This window comes from Enhydra lutris, unplaced genomic scaffold, assembly GCF_002288905.1.
Source record: "Enhydra lutris kenyoni isolate GAN:26980312 unplaced genomic scaffold, ASM228890v2 scaffoldscaffold39, whole genome shotgun sequence".
NCBI lineage: Eukaryota > Metazoa > Chordata > Mammalia > Carnivora > Mustelidae > Enhydra > Enhydra lutris.
The window spans coordinates 24,936,428-24,954,134 of record NW_019154123.1 but is presented as its reverse complement, the minus strand read 5'-3'; the positions used below and the strand labels follow the sequence as shown (position 1 = coordinate 24,954,134).

At 53.0% G+C, this 17,707-nt stretch overlaps 1 protein-coding gene across 1 annotated transcript in view; it reads right to left on the bottom strand.

Moving 5' to 3' along the window:
* LOC111155118 (protein disulfide isomerase family A member 5) overlaps positions 1–17,707 on the bottom strand; it is a 90,121-nt gene that overhangs the window by 557 nt on the left and 71,857 nt on the right. Inside the window, exons 12-16 of the mRNA XM_022515183.1 lie at positions 13,312–13,382; positions 12,633–12,793; positions 10,668–10,798; positions 6,549–6,619; positions 74–208 (exon numbers count right to left, since the gene is read on the bottom strand). Coding sequence (XP_022370891.1) covers positions 74–208; positions 6,549–6,619; positions 10,668–10,798; positions 12,633–12,793; positions 13,312–13,382 — 569 coding nt within the window. The remainder of the gene's footprint in view (positions 1–73; positions 209–6,548; positions 6,620–10,667; positions 10,799–12,632; positions 12,794–13,311; positions 13,383–17,707) is intronic.

Sequence of the window (17,707 nt, the reverse complement as noted above, 5' to 3'; positions counted from 1 at the left end):
TTGCTGCCCTTCTCAGTGGCTGTCTCCCTGCCCAACAGAAAGAGCTCAGAGCAGATGCCTCTCCCCAGCTTACCGTCCGATCGCTGTCATACTTCTCTGCAAACTTCCCATAGTGGTAGTAGTGGAATGTGGGGTAGGCCTTGACGGCTTCCTGCTGACACAGGTCCTGGTTCTTCTCTTTGACGCAGTCTACAGCAGCACAGGCAATCTGCGGGCCCGGAGAAAGGCTGGGTCAGCGCAGGCGGCCTCCCGTTTGAGACCCGAGGCCTGGACCCTCTGCACATGGACCGCACTTTAGGCCCACACCGTGTGCTTTCTCTGATTTCTCTCAATAGTGACGAAGAGCTGAACCAGAGCCTCCCCAGCTCAGAGCTCCATTGAGACCGCCACGGCTTGCTTCCAGTTCTCAAGGCAGATGGGTAAGGTTAGGGGACTCCGCTTGCAGGGGCCTCAGACCACCCTTTAAAATCAAGAGCATAATGGCCATCAAGGAAATGATGACCTGAGAGCATTTGTAAACACTGCAGGTTTTGTGATGCTTTCTGTGAGGCATGGTGGGACTCATTCATTTATCAACTAACACTTTCCGAATGTCTGTTTGGGGAGGCAGTAGAGTACCAAGGTTAAGAACAAGCGCTTTGAAGGCGAGTTTCTGAAGTGTAAATCTGGGCTTGGCAGCATAGGAAGACTTTCGGAAAATGACCTAGTCTCTTGGAACCTCAGTTTCTTCATCTGTAGAATGGGGGTAATAACAATACCTAAATGATCAGGCTATTATGAGGACTGAGCAAGAGAATCCAGGGGCGGTGACTTGGCGCAGGACCCGGCACGTAGTTAGTAGTCAGTAAGTGTTCACTGCTCTCTTAATCACTCCTCCGGCCCCCAGACACGAGCTCTGCCCCTAATAGGGGCTCAGCGTCTGGTCAGAGGGGTCAGAGAGAAACAATTCCAAGGCACGAAAGGAGGTATGAGGTGATGGAGGAAGTCCAGGGTGCCAAGGGGAGGGGCACAGAGGTACTCTGCACGTTTGCCATCTGAGCAGTGGCCTGAAGGAGGAGAAAGAAGTTCCAGCTGGGGGAGCACATTCCAGGGACCAGAAGAGCTCAGCATGACCAAAGCAAATGGAATTTTCAGTCAGAAGGAGGTTCCCAAATTGGCCACTGGCCTCTTCCTGCCTGTCTAACAAATTCCACAGACTGGTAGTTTTCCCTTATTTTTTGCTGTTCTTTTAAAATAAGAGGGTATAAAGCAGACCTGGGGAACCTCCTGTCTGTTGAGGGTCAGAAAGCAGGGAAGGAGGAAAGAAGGTCGCTTTATGGCAACACACCAAACGCAAGCATTGCAGAAGCAGGGCGGGCAGCTTCTGATTAAGAGTGAGCACGTACCCAAGGGCTGCTATGTGCTAGCAGTACACGGGTGACCTTGAAGAAGTCCAGCCATTTAGTGACCGCCACTCTTACCGAAGGAAAGCAGTTAATAGATACATAACAAGTGAGATCATTTTAGAGCCTGGTGAATGCTCTGAAGAAATTAAAAGAGGGTGATTCAAGACAATAGCCAGAGGGGCTGCTTTATGGCCAAGGAGGCCTTTCCCAGGAGACAGGATTTGATCTACAACCTGAGTCAGGACTAGGCAGCAGGTGCAAGAAGGCCAGAGCAGGAAGTACCTGTCCAGGGGGACCCGCCCACACCAGGACTGGAGGGGACTGAGCACGCAGCCTCCGGGAACCAGAACACATTAAGGCATTCTGACTGAACTCTCACCATGCTTGAAATTTCAAGTGATTACATAGTCACAGCTCACATGGTTCTATGGCTACAGGTTCTTCCCATGGGGATGGAGGCCCCTTTCCAAGTAGAAGAACCCAGCAGGCCACCGACAGTCCTGGTTGCTGCTCACTGACGTAGTGCGCAGGTGAGCAGGAACCCCGCTCTGCAGGCAGTGGGGCGACAGAGTGCGGAGCGAGGGGCAGCCTCCCCTCCTGTCACCAGTGGACCACCAGTGCCCCCCGCCCCCCTGCTCTGCTGCTTCCCTCCCACCTCAGCTACAGAACGTCTGTACGATAAGACTTCTTAGAGCCGAGTTTGCAAACTCGCCGCACACGATCCATATCTGGCTCTCAGTCCTGTTCTATTTGGCCCACACAGAATTTAACAACAACAAAAAAAATAAACCTGAATTAGCTGCCAACCTAGAAAAAGAGCCAGAAGATTTTATATAAAAGTTTGGCTCTCCAGCTTCTGTGTGAAAGCCAGATTGGACGGCATTCACCCTGCATTCCCGCAGGCAGCCACTGGCTGGAGCGGAGGGCAGCTGTCTCTGTCCGGCAGGTTCAACGAGCCGCTGGCTGGCGTCCGCCCCGAGCCCGATTCACCGGGCCGGCAGACGAGCCCCTGCAAGCCTCTGAGAACCCCAGCTCACCCTCTAAAGTGCTCTCTGAATTATTTAGAAACATAAGGCAGATGCTCCTCCGGCTGTCCTCAGTGTACCAGTTCTTGGGGCCCAGCCCGGGGGAGGTGGCGCACCCCAGGCAGCCCTCTGCGTCTGCCCCCGGCGAGGGGCCAAGGCTCTCCGCTAGGCTGAGGAAGTGTTTGATGAGGGTTGCTCTGGGTGGCTGCTCTCCCTGCATCTGCTTTAAATTATGAATTTAATTTGTATACATGCCCCGAAGCTGTGGGAAATACAGTGTACAGTTTTATAAATCGACTAAATTAAAAATGTGTACTTATTTCGAATCCCCTAAACTAACTGCCAGCCACATACACAGGGAGTGCTGCTCCTGGCCGCAAAGGCTCCTCCACACTCCGTTTCTACAGGAGGAGAGGAGTCGAGCGTGGCTCTTTCTCACGGAAGCAGCTTAGACTCTAGAAAGGAGACAGCAAATAAACCTCTTCTCACCTATCCCAATTTCTCCTGTCTGGATGCCTGCCCACCCCCCACACACCCACTCTAGGTTTACACAGACTGAACTGTCACTGAAGGTACACGATCATTTCTAGATTTGTTCTGCTATAGTTGGTATCCTGCCAAGACCCCTTAGCCGAACACTTGCCACTGGCACCCATAATTCTTGGCTGCAGGGAGCCCCAAGGAAGGCCAGTGTTGGCCGGAACTTGAGGACAGGTACCCCAGCTTCCTTGACCTTTGGGTGAGGCGATTCTGTCCCTGGTGATGCCTCCAGGGCTGAACCCAATTACATATGCACTAATCTGTTCATTAATACAAATGTTCTGGCTCCTGTCCTGACTGTCCCCTCTTCCTCCATCACTGAGGCTGTGGCCTGAGACCACTTCCCAAATAAACCTCCTACACATGAGTCCCAGAACCTGAGTCTGCTTCTGGGAGACCTCTGACAAAGCCTGTTTATCTGGTTCTCAGCTGCCCCTTCCCAGCTGAGTGACTTTGGGAGAGCTTTGAACCTCTCGAAGATTCAATCTCTTCTTGTGTAAAATGGGAAAGAGAGAATACTTAGTTGCTTATGCTACTGTGACTACTACAAGGACCTGACATAACCCTCTTAAGCATCAGTGGAAGAGGAGTTTTCTGAAAATATCAAATGCTACTGTGTGGTCATTCAGTCAACATTTACAGAGGTTTCACGCATCAAGGCTGGAGGGAATTCAAGGACCAACGAGGTCTCTATGCTCAGGGAGCTTTCCTTTCTGATGGACAGACAGCCTTGTCAACGCAAGGGCGTACACACACCATGGCCAAAGTTATAGCAGTCCCCTCTGCCTCGGGTCGCCTGTCCTGGGATGACCTTCCCACTTCGCTGGCCAGCCTGACCCAGGCTGGGGACACCTGGATCTGCCATGAGAGATGAGCCCCACCTTGCCGGCCCAGTGGAACCCTGCCCCTGCCTGCATCGGCCAGCCTTCCACCTCAGGCCCATGTCCTCTGCGGCCCCTTCTCTACGGCCTTCGGGGCCAACATGAGCAGCACGCAGCCCTCTCTCCAGCCAGTGTGTCAACTGCTCAGGTTCCCTAGTAAGCTCCTAGGAGTGGGGGAGGCTCCCCACCTAAGATATGAGCTGCCTCATGCGGCTTTATTGATTCAGTAAAATAAATCTCTGCAGGAGCTAATATTGACTCTGGCTATGAAAATGGAAGTGAACAACCAACAGCATATTGATTGGGGAAGGAACAGGGACTGGCTTCTGGGTGCGTTGGGGGGTGGAATACAATTCTAGCTAAGAGGTAGCAGCACAGGGTGTCTGGAAGAAGTGGGAGTCAAGAGACTCTGTTCTGGTTGTCAGCGACTGGCGGCTGACTGTCCCTGGGCAAGGGACACAGCTCCTCTCTGGGCCGTGACCCCCATGAGCAGGAGAGGGCTGGATGGGCCACTGGACCCCAAACAGCAGCCACTGGCCAGTACGAGAGGCAGCTCTTAAAAGTTACAAATTCCTGGGGTGGATAGGTGGCTCAGTCGGTTAAGCATCCAACTCTTGATTTTGGCTCAGGTCATGATCTCAGGGTCGTGAGACTGAGTCCCATGTTGGGCTCTGCACTGAGTGTGGAGTTTGCTTAGGATTCTCCCCCTCCCTCTCTAAAAAGAAAGGAAGAAAGGAAGGAAAGAAGGAAGGAAGGAAGGGAAGAAAGGAGAGGAAGAGAGAGACACACAGAGAGAGAAAGATAGATAAATATTACAAAGTTCTAGAACCATCCCTAGACCTCTGATGGGACAGTTCTAGGATGGCACCCAGCAGTTGTGACACAGGTAACTTTAGTCCTCCGGGCCGAGAGCGAATGCTTCCCTGGTGTTACCGAGAGCCATGGAACCAGGAACCCCAGGCCTGCCAACTGCCTGGCAGAGAGGACACGAGATTAAAACAAGTGAGAGTGATCTCTGGCTTGGGATAAAGGGAGCTGGAAGGAGAGAAGAAAGGAAATAACAGACAGGATATGACGCCAGGAAAAGCCTAGTAACATTACTGTCCCAAGCTGAGACAATTAAGCAAAGGCATTTCAGTGTCTTGGAGAAGGAGGGCTCCCTGTGGAAATGGAGTCCCTGTGCATCAGCAGAGGGGAGAGAGGAAGAAGAGGACTGGCCGTTGGCTGCTCACTGTGGGCACAGCCAGCCTGGCCCCACCTGGACTGAGGTGATCCCTTCACAGACCCTGGAGCCATAGAGACCTTAGCATCCAGGGGACAGGGAGACCCACGCCTCAGTCACTTTCCTGTCTGTCCAGAGTTTTCCAGGTGAGGGGTGATGGGGGTCAATGTGGACTGACTGCCAGTCCCATGCTGGCTGCAGGGAGCAAAGTCTTCCCCACACCAACTAACACTCAGACTGTGACGGAGTCGTGCCGGAACTGAACCTGGGTGGCAGAGGGGTCTGGGTGGGGAGGGAGATGGAAGACAGGAAGCCCCTTCTTGCCACGCCCCTCTTGATACAGGCCAAGGGGCAGGCAAAGGAGAAAAGATTTCTGGTCCTTATATTCCCTCCTGATGTGATGAAGGGAGCCTCAAGGCATAGCCAGACTTTGTGGGTGACAACTGGACATCCTGAGTCCAGGGAAGGGTCCAGGGATCTGAGTCCCAAGTTTATCCCCCTCCCCACACATGTCCCTATGCCCCAGCCTGGCTCCCTCTGACCTTCTGTCCCTACAGAGCTTACATGCCGTCACTGTCACCCCACCCAGGGCCAACTCTAACGTGTCCTGGCGTGTGTGTCCAGCCTGCTCTAGCTGCCCCTAAAAACCCCACCCGGTGCACATACATGCAGCTTTGGGTTGGGTGTGTATCAGCACGCTTCTGAGGCCTGGTGGGGGACAGGTTCCCACAAGAGTCCCAGGCTGGGAAGAGTCTTCATGATCATCTACAGCAGGATGCCAACCTTGGTGAGAGGAGAACTCAAGGCCTGGAGAGTTGACAGGACTTATCCAAGCCACCAGGGTCCAGCAGCAGTCAAGCTGCACCGTGTCTGAGCTCCAGGTCTGCCCCTGCCACGCCACCCCTCGGCCCCAGAGTCACACATTGCCCTCATCTGGTGGCAGCCCACGCTGCCCTGGCTGCTGGAGCTGCCTGGGGAGGTGCCTGGGGGTGCCCTCTCCCCACACTTTAATCCAATCTGCAGTTCTAACTTGTTAATTTTATGCTTCATCAGTCAGCAGCTGCAGGAGCCTTTTACTTCGGCGGGACGAGGCTCTGCAAGACAGCCTTGCCCTCCTCCACCTTGACTGCCTCCAGTTCACTTTTGTTGGATATTTTTTATTTGTATTTTCAATTACGTAAGTAATGCATGACTACAAATCCTATTGTAAAAAGAGTCAAATGCTAAAAATAAGGAGGTGACCCCTTTTCCAATACCCTCTTCCCATAAAGGGCTAAAACAGTTCAGGGTACCCATTTCAGCGAGCTGATTCTTCAGCAGAAACTCAGCCTGCCCAATCCTGCCTTATGAAAAAAATGTCCTGGTTCCCAGGAATTCCCTGATCTCAGCAGAGTCTATTCAGGAAAGGGAGCTGAAGTGGAAGGGAGGGAAGTAGAGGAACCAAGGGCTGAGCAAAGTCAGGGGCAGGACAAGAAATGAAGAAGGGTATCCTTACCTTTCGGTCCTCTTTGAAGACATTGGCGGTGGCGGTAAAGTGTGGGATGACCTTCTTACAGTGCGGGCACCCTGCGGGGGAGGGGAAGGATCAAGTGTTGCGCGTGAGGGAGGCTGCAGGGCCAGGGGTCCTTCCTGGCTCTGAAGAGAAGCCTTTCCAGGGGCTTCCCTCCACCCAACAGCAGGTGAGGGTTCATCTGACTCCCACTCCTTACACACCAGACTGTCAGGGTCCACGTGTCGACCCAGCCACTCAAACACTGCTGTGTGTGTCTGCTGTCAGCACAAGGACTTTGGAGAGAGGTCTGCTCTTGCCTGGGACCTACCACCCCATCCTCCCGTCACACACTGGGGCTGAAGAGGCTGGGGGTGGGGGAGACAGTTGCTGCAGTGTTGCTCTGCAAGCTCCCTCCACAGAGGGCTGCCCTCGGAGCCAGCGTAGAGAGGGGAGCTCTGGGCTCGAAAAAGGAGGATGTGTGCTCAGGATTCTCTGAGCCTGTCACAGAGTCCTCTTCTTCTTCCCTAGGGACTGCGGTATAAGCTGCCCACTTCATGGCTGAGAGAACGGGACTGGGAAAGGTGTGGGGAGGAGGAACTACTCCACCTGAGCCCCCACTGCTCAATCCCCACCCTGGACCACATGGCCAAACCAAGCCCCTGGTCCTCATGCTAGCCTTCCACCCTTCGCTCTACAGTCCACCTGAACCTGCGATTCAGGGACGGGAGATCCAAGGTCAGGCTGAAAGGAGGATAAGCTACAGTGAGTCCCCAACGCTTCTCAGGGCCCGGGTTCCTGACTGAGGGAAGAGGCTGATCACAGTGGACAAGGACCCATAACTCCAGAGGCCCTGGGTGTGACAGTGATGCAAGTGTCACCTGACATGACAGACCCCCTTTCCAGGCAACCTGCCTCAGCGTTAGCCGGTCCAAACCCACGCCCCCTTCCTGTAACCATTCCCTAGATGCTGCACACAACTGCCAGGAGAGCAGAACTGCTCTGAGGGAGGAGTTCCCTGATGCTGGTAATTAATTCTGATCAAAACACAGGTGGGAGGGGCCGAATGCCCCACAGGGAGAGCTGGCGAACAGTCAGGCCAGCCACGGTGGGGACAGAAATGGCTTTGCTCATCTGCTTTCTCTCTTTTTAAAATAAGGTAACAATGACCAGCATTTCGAAGAGTTCTGTGAAACCAAATTAAGGCTAGACTACAACTTTAATATGAATTTAACACGTGAGCCAATTCCTGAGATGGGCGGGGCCCCCCATACGGCCGGCTGGCGGAACAGCCAGCTGGCCCCAGAGCAGTGGGGACAGTGATGAGGAGGGGCAGTCAAAGGATTCTGCCCACATCCACTGCAGGTATGGGGAAGAGAGCTGGGCTGCCTATGGGTTCGAGCAGCACTGAATGCGACAGAGTGCCTAGCACAGCCTCGCTCGTGGCAGGTCTAACAGATGATTGTTTAACTGGCTCAATGGCAATTATATATGAACACTTTACTAATTTGACCCAGCAGAGGAAAAATAGCTCAGATTCATGAAAATGTTACACTCAAAAGGAACGATGGTTTATACATTCCAAAACATTCAGAGGGCACAGTGTGCTGGCTGACAAGGCCTATCAGAGCACCAGCCCTAGAGGTCCCGCAGGAGTGGCACACGGATGCCCCACTAACAGTGTTAGGCTGGCTGGAAATAAGTCGTCCCCTCCCTCCAAATCTGGTATCACTATTAATTTTTCCTTTTAAGCTCTTTGCTTACTGAAAGTATAAAGCAACTGTCAGCTTACTGCAAATTCCTATTACCATCAATTTAAAGTATCTAGGTCTCAGATTAATCACCTGGTGTATCTAATTTTATCATTATCCAAAAGAAAAGGCAAGGCAAATGGGTAACTGGAGGGGAGGTTGATTTAGAAAGGGCATGAAGACGTTTCCCAGGGGTCTCAGGTGGGCCAGAAGAGACATGATTTTTTAATTGGGGCTCTTTAAAAAGGTACCACCTTTGTGTAGCAGGAAACCAAAGATTTCCAGAGCAGGGAGTCAGAAACAAAGACTGAGGACAGGATAGAAAATTCCAGTGCTAGAGACTCAGCAAGCCGGTCTAAGAAGGGCAGCCACCTGGACCAGACCACTGAGAGCAAAGTGTGTGTGTGTGTTGGGGGGTGGAAATATTGGAACAGGAGAGAACAATGAAACAGCTGGAGGAAGATCTGTGTAGAAACTGGGGAAGCCGGAGATGGGGAGAGGCGGGAGGCTGGGTACATGGGGAAGTTGGGAAGCAAGAGACATGGTGGGGAGGTGGGAAGTGGGGCAGGGAGGCAGGAGGTGGGAGGGAGACTGGGGAAGGCTATGGGGGTTGGTTTTTGCTTTCACTTTATACCTACCTTTAGCAGGGGTGTGACCTTCCTGTAGTATTGGTTCTTTATATGTAAATAAGCATCAAGAGGTATTACTTAATACATAAATATGTATTATTTTTGTAATTGAAAAAATTTTTGAAAGACTTGTCTTTGGATAGATTCACTTCCCTGATGAACACGTCTCAGGAATCTGGAGCAGAGTTCAGGGACAGGAACATGCAGTGGAGGAAAAGGGAACCTCTAGGTGTGAGGCCCTTTGACAGAAGCTGAGTCGCGGGGTGGAGCGGCCCTGAATGGGGTTGTTTCTTGCCAGAGTGGACTAGGAAGCCCTTGAGGCCAAGCAGGGACCACACCTCCTTCCCTTGTATCCTGGGCCCCAGATACCACCCAGCACCCAGTGGTTCTGTGAGGGGGTTCATCAGCAGCCCAGAGGGTAGGAGTCCTGACCCCAGAGGTCTGGGGTAAGAGGGGAGCATCTCTGGGGGGAAAGTATTTAGTCTGGACATACAAAAGCCCACCCAGTAGCCGGTCAAGGACCTTGACTTGTGCGGCCAGGCCTTCACTGCTGCTGAGGAAGCTCCTCCTCTCCGAACGAGGTCTGTGACAGAAAGAGCCCCTCTGTCATACGCTGCTCTGAGGCCTCGGGCCGGTCACATGCCCTCTGCTGTCCGTCCTGCACACCCCATTCTGCCCAGACAGAAGACAGCTTCTTAAACCCCACTCAGCCTTCCAGGCATGCCCTAAGGACAGATGAGAACAGCAAGAAGCTCAGCAAGAAAGAACCCAAAGTCCCACTCCCACTTGGAGAAGAAAAGGCAAAAACAGAGCAACACGCTGGCGGCCCGAGGGTGGAGGTCTGAGGCTGGGAAAGGTAGGCGGAGGCAGCCCCTCCCAGAAAGTGAGAGGGAGGAGAGGCATTAGGTATTACTGACACTGGAAAAGTGGGGCAGGAGGGGAGCCAACAGGAGGGCTGGCTACAAGCAAGCGGGTTTATGACTAGATTGAGTTGCCTGGCTTCTCCGTGGCGCGGAGCTTTATTATCCCCACTCCATTAAGCAGAGCTGTAACCTGGGGGAGAGAGACAAGGGCAGCGAAGAGTGGGAAATTCAAGAGCGTTCCCTGTTAAGTATCAATTAATTTCAAAATTTTATGCACAAAATCCAAAGGTCACAAACACACGTGTCACTTCCTCAACTTAAACTCTGATGAAAATGGAGATCAAGGGGAAGCTAGCTCAGAAGAATGTAGTGTGCTTTTCCCACAGCCTCAAACCCGATGTGTCAAAGCCATGTGGGGAGGTCAGGGAAGTCAGGGAGGGGGCTGGGCTGGGGATGCTCAGGAAGACAAGGAAAGCAGAGGCCAAAATGGGTCAGCTAAATTCCAAGGTTTGAAGGTGAAGTCAGTGCCTAGTGGGATGCCAGGAGAGCCAAGGGGTGGAAGGAAGGGGCAAGTGGGAGGCAGGCAGCCTAGAAGATTCCAGGTACCAGAGGAGACTGAGCAACTTTACGGCAGTTCCTGCCACAAACAGAAGTGGATGGCTTTAGCACCGATGTGAGAAAGGCTCCCCAGAAAGAGGGAGAGACCCTGACAGAACAGACAGAAGGAGGCCCTGGATTTTGAAGGATATCAGCCTGGAATGAGACAGCACAGAGGAATCCAGAGTCCCCCTGTGGCTGCCCTGGTCCCTGGGAGGGGTCTTCTTGGTCTGGTCTGGCCCACCCCTCTGCCTCACACCATGGTGAGCACCCCCAGCTACTTACAAGGGGCATAGAACATGACCAAGGTGTGCTTCTTCTTCTTCAGGGTCTCCCGGAAGTTGTCCCCGGCCAGGTGCAACACGCTGGTCTGCTGCTCTTCCCAGGTGGGCTCTGGGGGTGGCGGGGCCTCAGGGCTGCAGGAATGGGGGGAAGGGTGGGGAGAGAGTCATAAGGAGAGGCTTGGGTGAGGGCAAACACTTCCACCCCCACCCAGAGGAGCACTCAAGAAGAAATCACTTCACATCCTTTCTAAAATGTAATTCACAAGCTGAGTTTAAACCAAACAACTCTGTACCGTCCGCGGAGGTACTCTGATTCCCTCTGAGGAGCCTATCAGGAAGCCATTCTGTGAAGGTGTGGGAGACCCGAGCCCCTTTCAGGGCGGGACACCTCTCCAGGTACCAGCTATCCTCTTGCATGGGGATAGAAGCTCCTTTGCCCGGGCTCCTGCGTCCCCAGGCCAGCCTGCTGGTGAGCACGTCACAGACACCCACAGCACACCCCTTGTGCACAGCCTGGAAACACCACCGGACTCACCAGTGCCCACCCTGCTCCTGGGTGACACGTCTCAGTCCTGCCTGAGGATGCTCAATCCTCAGCTCTGCCTGAGGATGCTTTCTGAGCTCCCAAAAGAAGTGCTATTTGTGTCTAGACAAGGCCCCTATCCTCTCTCTGAACTTTAGTTCCTTCATCAAGGAAACAGGAATAGAAACTCTGACCTGGGGGTGCTTGCATGGCTCAGTCGGTTGAGCTTCTGCCTCTTGGTTTCGGCTCAGGTCATGATCTCGCGTGGGATCAAGCCCTGCGGGGCTCTGTGCTCAGTGGGGAGTCTGCCTGGGATTCCCCCCGCCCCCCGCCCCCACCCTGATGCGCACGTGTGCATGCTTTCTCTCTCAAATAAACAAACCTTAAAAAAACAAAAACTAAAACCCATGACCTCACAGGATCTGAGCATAAAATGGGCAGCAGGTAAAAAAGCACTTGGCAAAGGCTGGGAGGGAATTACCACTTACGTAGCAATACGGTCAGTGACAGCTTCCTCTCCCTCACAGGAGAGGGAAATGCTTAGAACTGCAGGTTCCAAAGACCTTGGGGGAGTGGGAGGTCCTTGGGCTAGTAATTACGAGACTACTCAGGTTCTCTGGACTTGTAGGCCGTTAAAGGCTGAGCTGTGCCCTGCTCCCCATTCACATGTTAAAGTCCCAGCCCCCAAGTACCTTGGAATGTGACTGTCTTTGGAGACAGGGGTCTTTAGAGAGATAATTAAGTTAAGATGATGTCACTGGGGTGGGCCCTACCCTAATCTTACTGGTGTCCTTCAAGAAGAGATTAGGACTCAGACGCAGATGGAAGACCCTGTGAAGACACGGAGCAGAAGACAGCCAAGGAGAGAGACCAACCCTGCTGACATCTCATCTTGAACTTGTGGTCTGTGGAACTGTGAGAGAGTAAACTCCTGCCGTTGAGCCATAAGTCTGTGTTTCCTGTTGTGGTAAATCAGCAAACTACTACACAGACTGAAGAAACACTTGACCGTCTATGTTCTCAACCCCAAACCGCCACAGGCTGCCTCGTGGACACTCCCAGAGGTCCAGTCAACCACTAGCAGACCTGGGCCTGAACGAGTCTAGCTCTGAATGTCAAGAGCTGTGTATGTCCTTCAGCCATTTCAAGCAGATGGAGTAAGATGCCATGATGAAGCCTGGGGCTAGGACACAGGGAAAGGGGGGTCCCTCAAGAAGAGAAACATGCCACCCACTGCCCCTGGTGCCAGTGAAACAGGCTGGGTGAGGACACGTGGCCTGCACACCAGAGATGGCTCTGGAACTGGGGAAGTCAAGTCCACCTTGGCTCCTGTGGCCCTGAGCCAAGGTCAGCAGTTCCTCAGGGCTCCTCTGTGTCCATGGGGCCAGCTCCAGGGGCCAGTGGCCAGGAGTCGGGATGTGCTGCTGAGCCCGCCACACTTACTTTCGCATCCAGTCAATAAAGTTCTTCTTTGTTCTGAGCGCAGGCACTGCGGATTTCTCTCCATTCTTAAAATACTTCAGTGTGGGAAACTCGGAAATGTGGAATCTCTCTGCCAAGGCCTTGTTGACGGTGGCATCGACAGCTGCAAGGACACCAGAGCTCTGGGATGGGGGAGAGGCCAACCATGCATCACAGCCTCAGACACAGTGCCGGCAGAAGAGGAGCCCAGATGCCAGCCCCCAACGCCCCCAGGACCTGCCAGCACTTCTCTGGGGTGGCTGGCCCCCAGGACTCGTACATCCCCAGGATACGTCCACTGGTGTCCATGGTTTATTTGTGGGCTGAAGGGAGACTTTTAAATCTGTCCTACCAACTAGGCTGTGTAGACCCTGGCTGTTCCCAAGAGCCAAGGTCCCAGAGAAAAGAGGGTGAACTCTGGGGCTTCACCCCAGGGCCACAACCTGGCAGAGGTCACATGGACAGGGTGGGAACAGGACCTTAGAGTCACTCTGCGCCCCTCCATCCCGGGTAGGGGCCCCTCCAACCTAAGACATGTGTATTTGGGGCGGTGAAGTGCTGTAGACCTCCGGGAGCTTGCAGGGGAAAGTCCCTGCAGGGATCTGTGTCACTGAGTCTTCAGGGAAAAATGGTGGGGGGAGGTTCAGGAAAGGAAGCTTACATCTGCTTCTCCGTGGAGGACTTCCGCTGCGCTCTCAAACTCTGGCTTCATTTTCTTACAGTGTCCACACCCTGTGGGAAGCAGAGAAACCATTCCCATGGCATGGAGGCTCCAGTGAGGTCCCCTGCCTCTGTAAGACAGCGGCGCCCTATTCCCAGACACCAGGGGCACCTGAGAGAAAAGCAGCACCAGCGCAGAGGACAGAAACCTTTCCCCTAATCCACTCAGTGCAGGCGGGGGCGGGGGGGGGGGTGCAGAGGCAAAACCAAAGCAACTACATAAAAAATACTGGCAACATACACATATATATATAGGTCCTGAGAGCCAGGCACTGCTCTAAGTGCTTCAGAACCTCACAACAGCCCTACAAAGGTATAAGCTGATATTATCTCCATTTCACAGATGAGAAAACTAAGGCACTAAGAAGGTAGGCAACTGGCCAAGGCTACAGACACAGCCACCAGCAGCAGTATGTGCCTCCCAGCCCCATGCCACTACCCCTGTCATCCCCCCCACCCTCTAGGCAGAAGGGGGTCTGTGCCTTGAATTGGGAATAAGCATTCCCAGAAGCAAGAATACATTCCAACTGTTCCCACGTGGGAGGACGTATGATAGGACGGGCGCAGGGATCTGGATCATCTTTTCCGAATGCCTCTTTCTTGGTACGAACACTGCTGTGCCCTCTCCTTACCACCATGCAAATTCAGTAATGTCATGAATAATCAATATGATACATTAACAAGTAAGTGATCACTTTGATAGGTGACGTCAGGACATTTGCAAACAACTTTTGTTTGCATAGAGAGTACTTTCTGGCTTTTAATGCTGCAGGGGCTGTTCAGCGAGGTGGTCCAGACTGGCTCAGGCCCCCACACAGCCAGCTTCAGGATCTTTCCAGACAGGAAGCAGGCTAAGCAGCAGACAGGGGCAAACCACGGCCTTCTCATGACGGGGGCTGCTGTGTGGCAGCTGACAGCACCACGATTCTCATAACTGCCTTGAGAAATAGGGAGGCAGACAGACCTCCAGGATTAGCCGAGGACACCTCTGACAGCCTCCAGAAGCCACTGAGCCACAGAACGGGCATTCCTGCTTTAACTGGAGCAGGGGACTGGGACAAAAGTGCCTCTCTCTTCCAGGTCATTCCCGCAGAGCCCAGCCGTAGGAGGCACTGGGACACAAACTTGTCCCTTCCGCTGCTGCCCATCCCCAGCTTCCTCAGTCCCTGCATACCTGTCCCTTGTAGGGACAAGGGGTCCACAGTGGCTACGCTGCACCCACCAGGCACTGACAGCAGAAGCTGTAAATGATCATTCAGCTCCTGGCTGGAGAGCTGCCGAGCTCCTCGCCTGGACAGCGCACTCGGGAGCCATGACATGACCCATCGGACAGTCTCCGATGGCATCCAGCCCAGGGAGCAGCTACGATTCTCAGCTGCAACAGCATTTTGACCCTTCTCAAATGGGCCCCAAAATGAGGGACACCTATGGGCCTGTGCTCTGACTACAGCCCACTCAGGACTTCATGAGCCATAGGGGTGACATGGTTGTCATGAAATTGAAACATAAGAATGTCGTTTTCCAGCTAGAAACATCTCATGCTATCACAACCCATTTGTAACATTCTATGCCACCAGGTTACAAAGGTTTTTTGTTTTGTTTTGTTTTGGTAAGTGGGTTGTTTGGAACTGAAAATGTGTTTTCCCCAAAGAAACAATTTTGAACAGAGATTCCTTGCAGATTTTCAGGAACAGCCACAAAACCCCATTTAACAGAATATGCCCGAAGCACACAGAGCACGCACTGCTACTTCTACTCCACTGAACCATCGCCCAGATGGAAAACAGGCAGCCCACCGTCCAGATGGAAAACAGGCAGCCCACCGTCCGCCACCCCGGCCTCTCCCCACACTCGCTGTAGGCAGTGGCTGCCCCCAGTGGCAAATGGAGAATGTCTCCTTTGGCTCAGCTTGGGGCTCTGGGCCTTCCTGGGTCACTGACACACTTGAAAATATAATAAAGCTTCTTTTTCCCTCCTCCAAAACTGATGCCAATATAGTCCAAATTTATGTATCACTTCACAGGGATCCAATCCCCTGACTGACTCCCAGATCCCAGGTTAAAAGCCATGGCAGACGAGGCCCGACTCTGAGGCATTTACTTTCCCATGGGGGGCGGGGCAGAAGAGCACAGAGTTGCCCCATGAGAGTCCAGGCTTGGGTTCCCTCTCACACCCATCCAGGTAATGAGATGTTCTCAGGAAGATTCCACTGACATAACACAGAATATGTAAAAATGAACTTTTTTTCCCTGGTTCTCACTAAAATAAAAGGAATAAGTCATTTTGGGGGTGTTATGGTGGGGATGAAGGGATTCTAGACTCTTAATGGGGATCCCCCTGCCCACCTACCTCCAGGCGGACAGCTCCCTGCCACCCACCCCAAGGTATCAAGCACCCCACTGGCCTGCTGCTAGGCTGGCGTTCCCTGACTGGGGTGCTGGAGGCTCACCTAACATGAAGACCAGTCGAGAAAAGGAAGCTCACTCCTGGTGCTGATCTGTCACCCAAAAATTCAGCCTGCCCCAGAAAGGAGGAAGTGAGCAGCTTGAGTCCAGACCCACTCAGCCCAGGAGGCACAAGGGAGAACATCAGGGCAGGCCTAAAAGGACCTGGGCTCAAGACTCCAACTGGCCTCCAAAGAAGGCAGGGCAGGCAGGGAGATGTACCCCTGATCACCCTCTCCCCTTAAACAGGAGATGAATGCTGCAGTCAAGGTGGGCAGTGGATGGAGTGGGGAGGGGGTGGAGGGAGGACAAAGAAAAGCCAGCCATTGCCCCTGACAGAAAAACCGTGATTTCTTTTCAAAATATCCCAGTCAATATGGCAGGATCCGTGAAGATGAGAAAATTCACCTTCAAACCTTTATGAGATTCTGGCCCTTTGATGTCACTGCCCAGATGAGGGGCAAACAGACTCCATATCACTGGCCAGCTTCTCTCAGTGGTGGGCCAGAGATACACTCTGAGCTCAAGAACTCACTCACTGGGACGAAGGGTCTGTCAGACATAGGAGGGAGGGGCAGAAGATATGCCAGGAAACGTCCAGACTCTCCAGCTTGCACTCACAGCTCTCTTCTGAACTTGCAGCTCAGTCTCCCAGGACTCTCCTTAAAATAATGAAAGTACTTGCCCTCTGTCCTGGGCTTCCACATACTTTCTTTGGCAGCCCGATGAGACAGACAAGACAAAGCTCCTTAGAGCCAGAAATGGTGGCTCTGGGAGATGAAGTGACAAACGTGGGGCCTCCATATGGGATAAAGGTGGAATTTCTGGCTGGAGTTCCCATCACCATGTCCACATGAACCCACCTTTTCTCCAAAGTTCTCCTGGCCCCCAGCACCCACTCCTCATCACCACAACCACCAGCCCCGATGGACCAGGCATCTCCACACAGTGCCTACCAAGCTTCGGGCCCTGCTCTGAGTCTTCAGTTCATTCCACCCCACCAAACTGCCCACTCCTCTTCCACTCACAAAGTCCTTCTTATGCATACATTTCCACGCCATTTAATTTTGGCCGGCCTTGTGACTGTTCCATTGCTGTCTTCTGATACTTAGGAGCAGCCAGGACATCTTTTCAAGACATAAATCAGGTCACACTCCCTTGGCTGAAACTCTGCAATGGCTTCCTATCACAGGCAGATCAAAATCCAGACCCTACCATGGCCACAGGCCACGCACCATCGGTCTCTCCTACCTACCAGCTGCAGCTCCGGTCTCCTCCCTCCTGTCCTCCGCTCTGCAGCCCGTGGCCTTCTTTCTGTTCTATCAGACCAAGCTCCTTTCCACATCAGGGCTCGTCAAGTACAGTTACCTGGAACACGATCTTTCCTCCAGGTCTGTGCATGGCTGATCACTTCACATCATTCAGGCTTTAGCTCAAATTTCACTTCCACAGAGAATCCTCTGACCAGCTAACCCCAAGGAGCCTCACACATCACGTCTCTTCCAATATCCTGTTCATCTTCTCAACGGTACTCAGAACAGTTGGAGTAACCTGCTTATCTGAACCAGTCCGTCCCAACCAGAGTGGAAGCTCCCCACAGGCTTTGCCATCTGTCCGGCTCACCATCACATCCCTGGTACTGAGGATGTCAGTCCACACGCTTTTTGGATGAATTCACCTCATGGCTGGATGGTTGAGGTTTACACCTGTGCACACAAGGTTTAACTGGGTGAAATTCTTTTGGGGCAAGAGTCCTGCTTGGACCTGAACAGTTGCTAGTTTGACTAAACACCTCTATCTAGCATCACTGGCAGCCAAGCCGGTCACTAGGCATGTCTCCTCCCTCCCCACCACCACGTGGTACACTTCTCCTGCTCCTTACAAGGTCTGGAA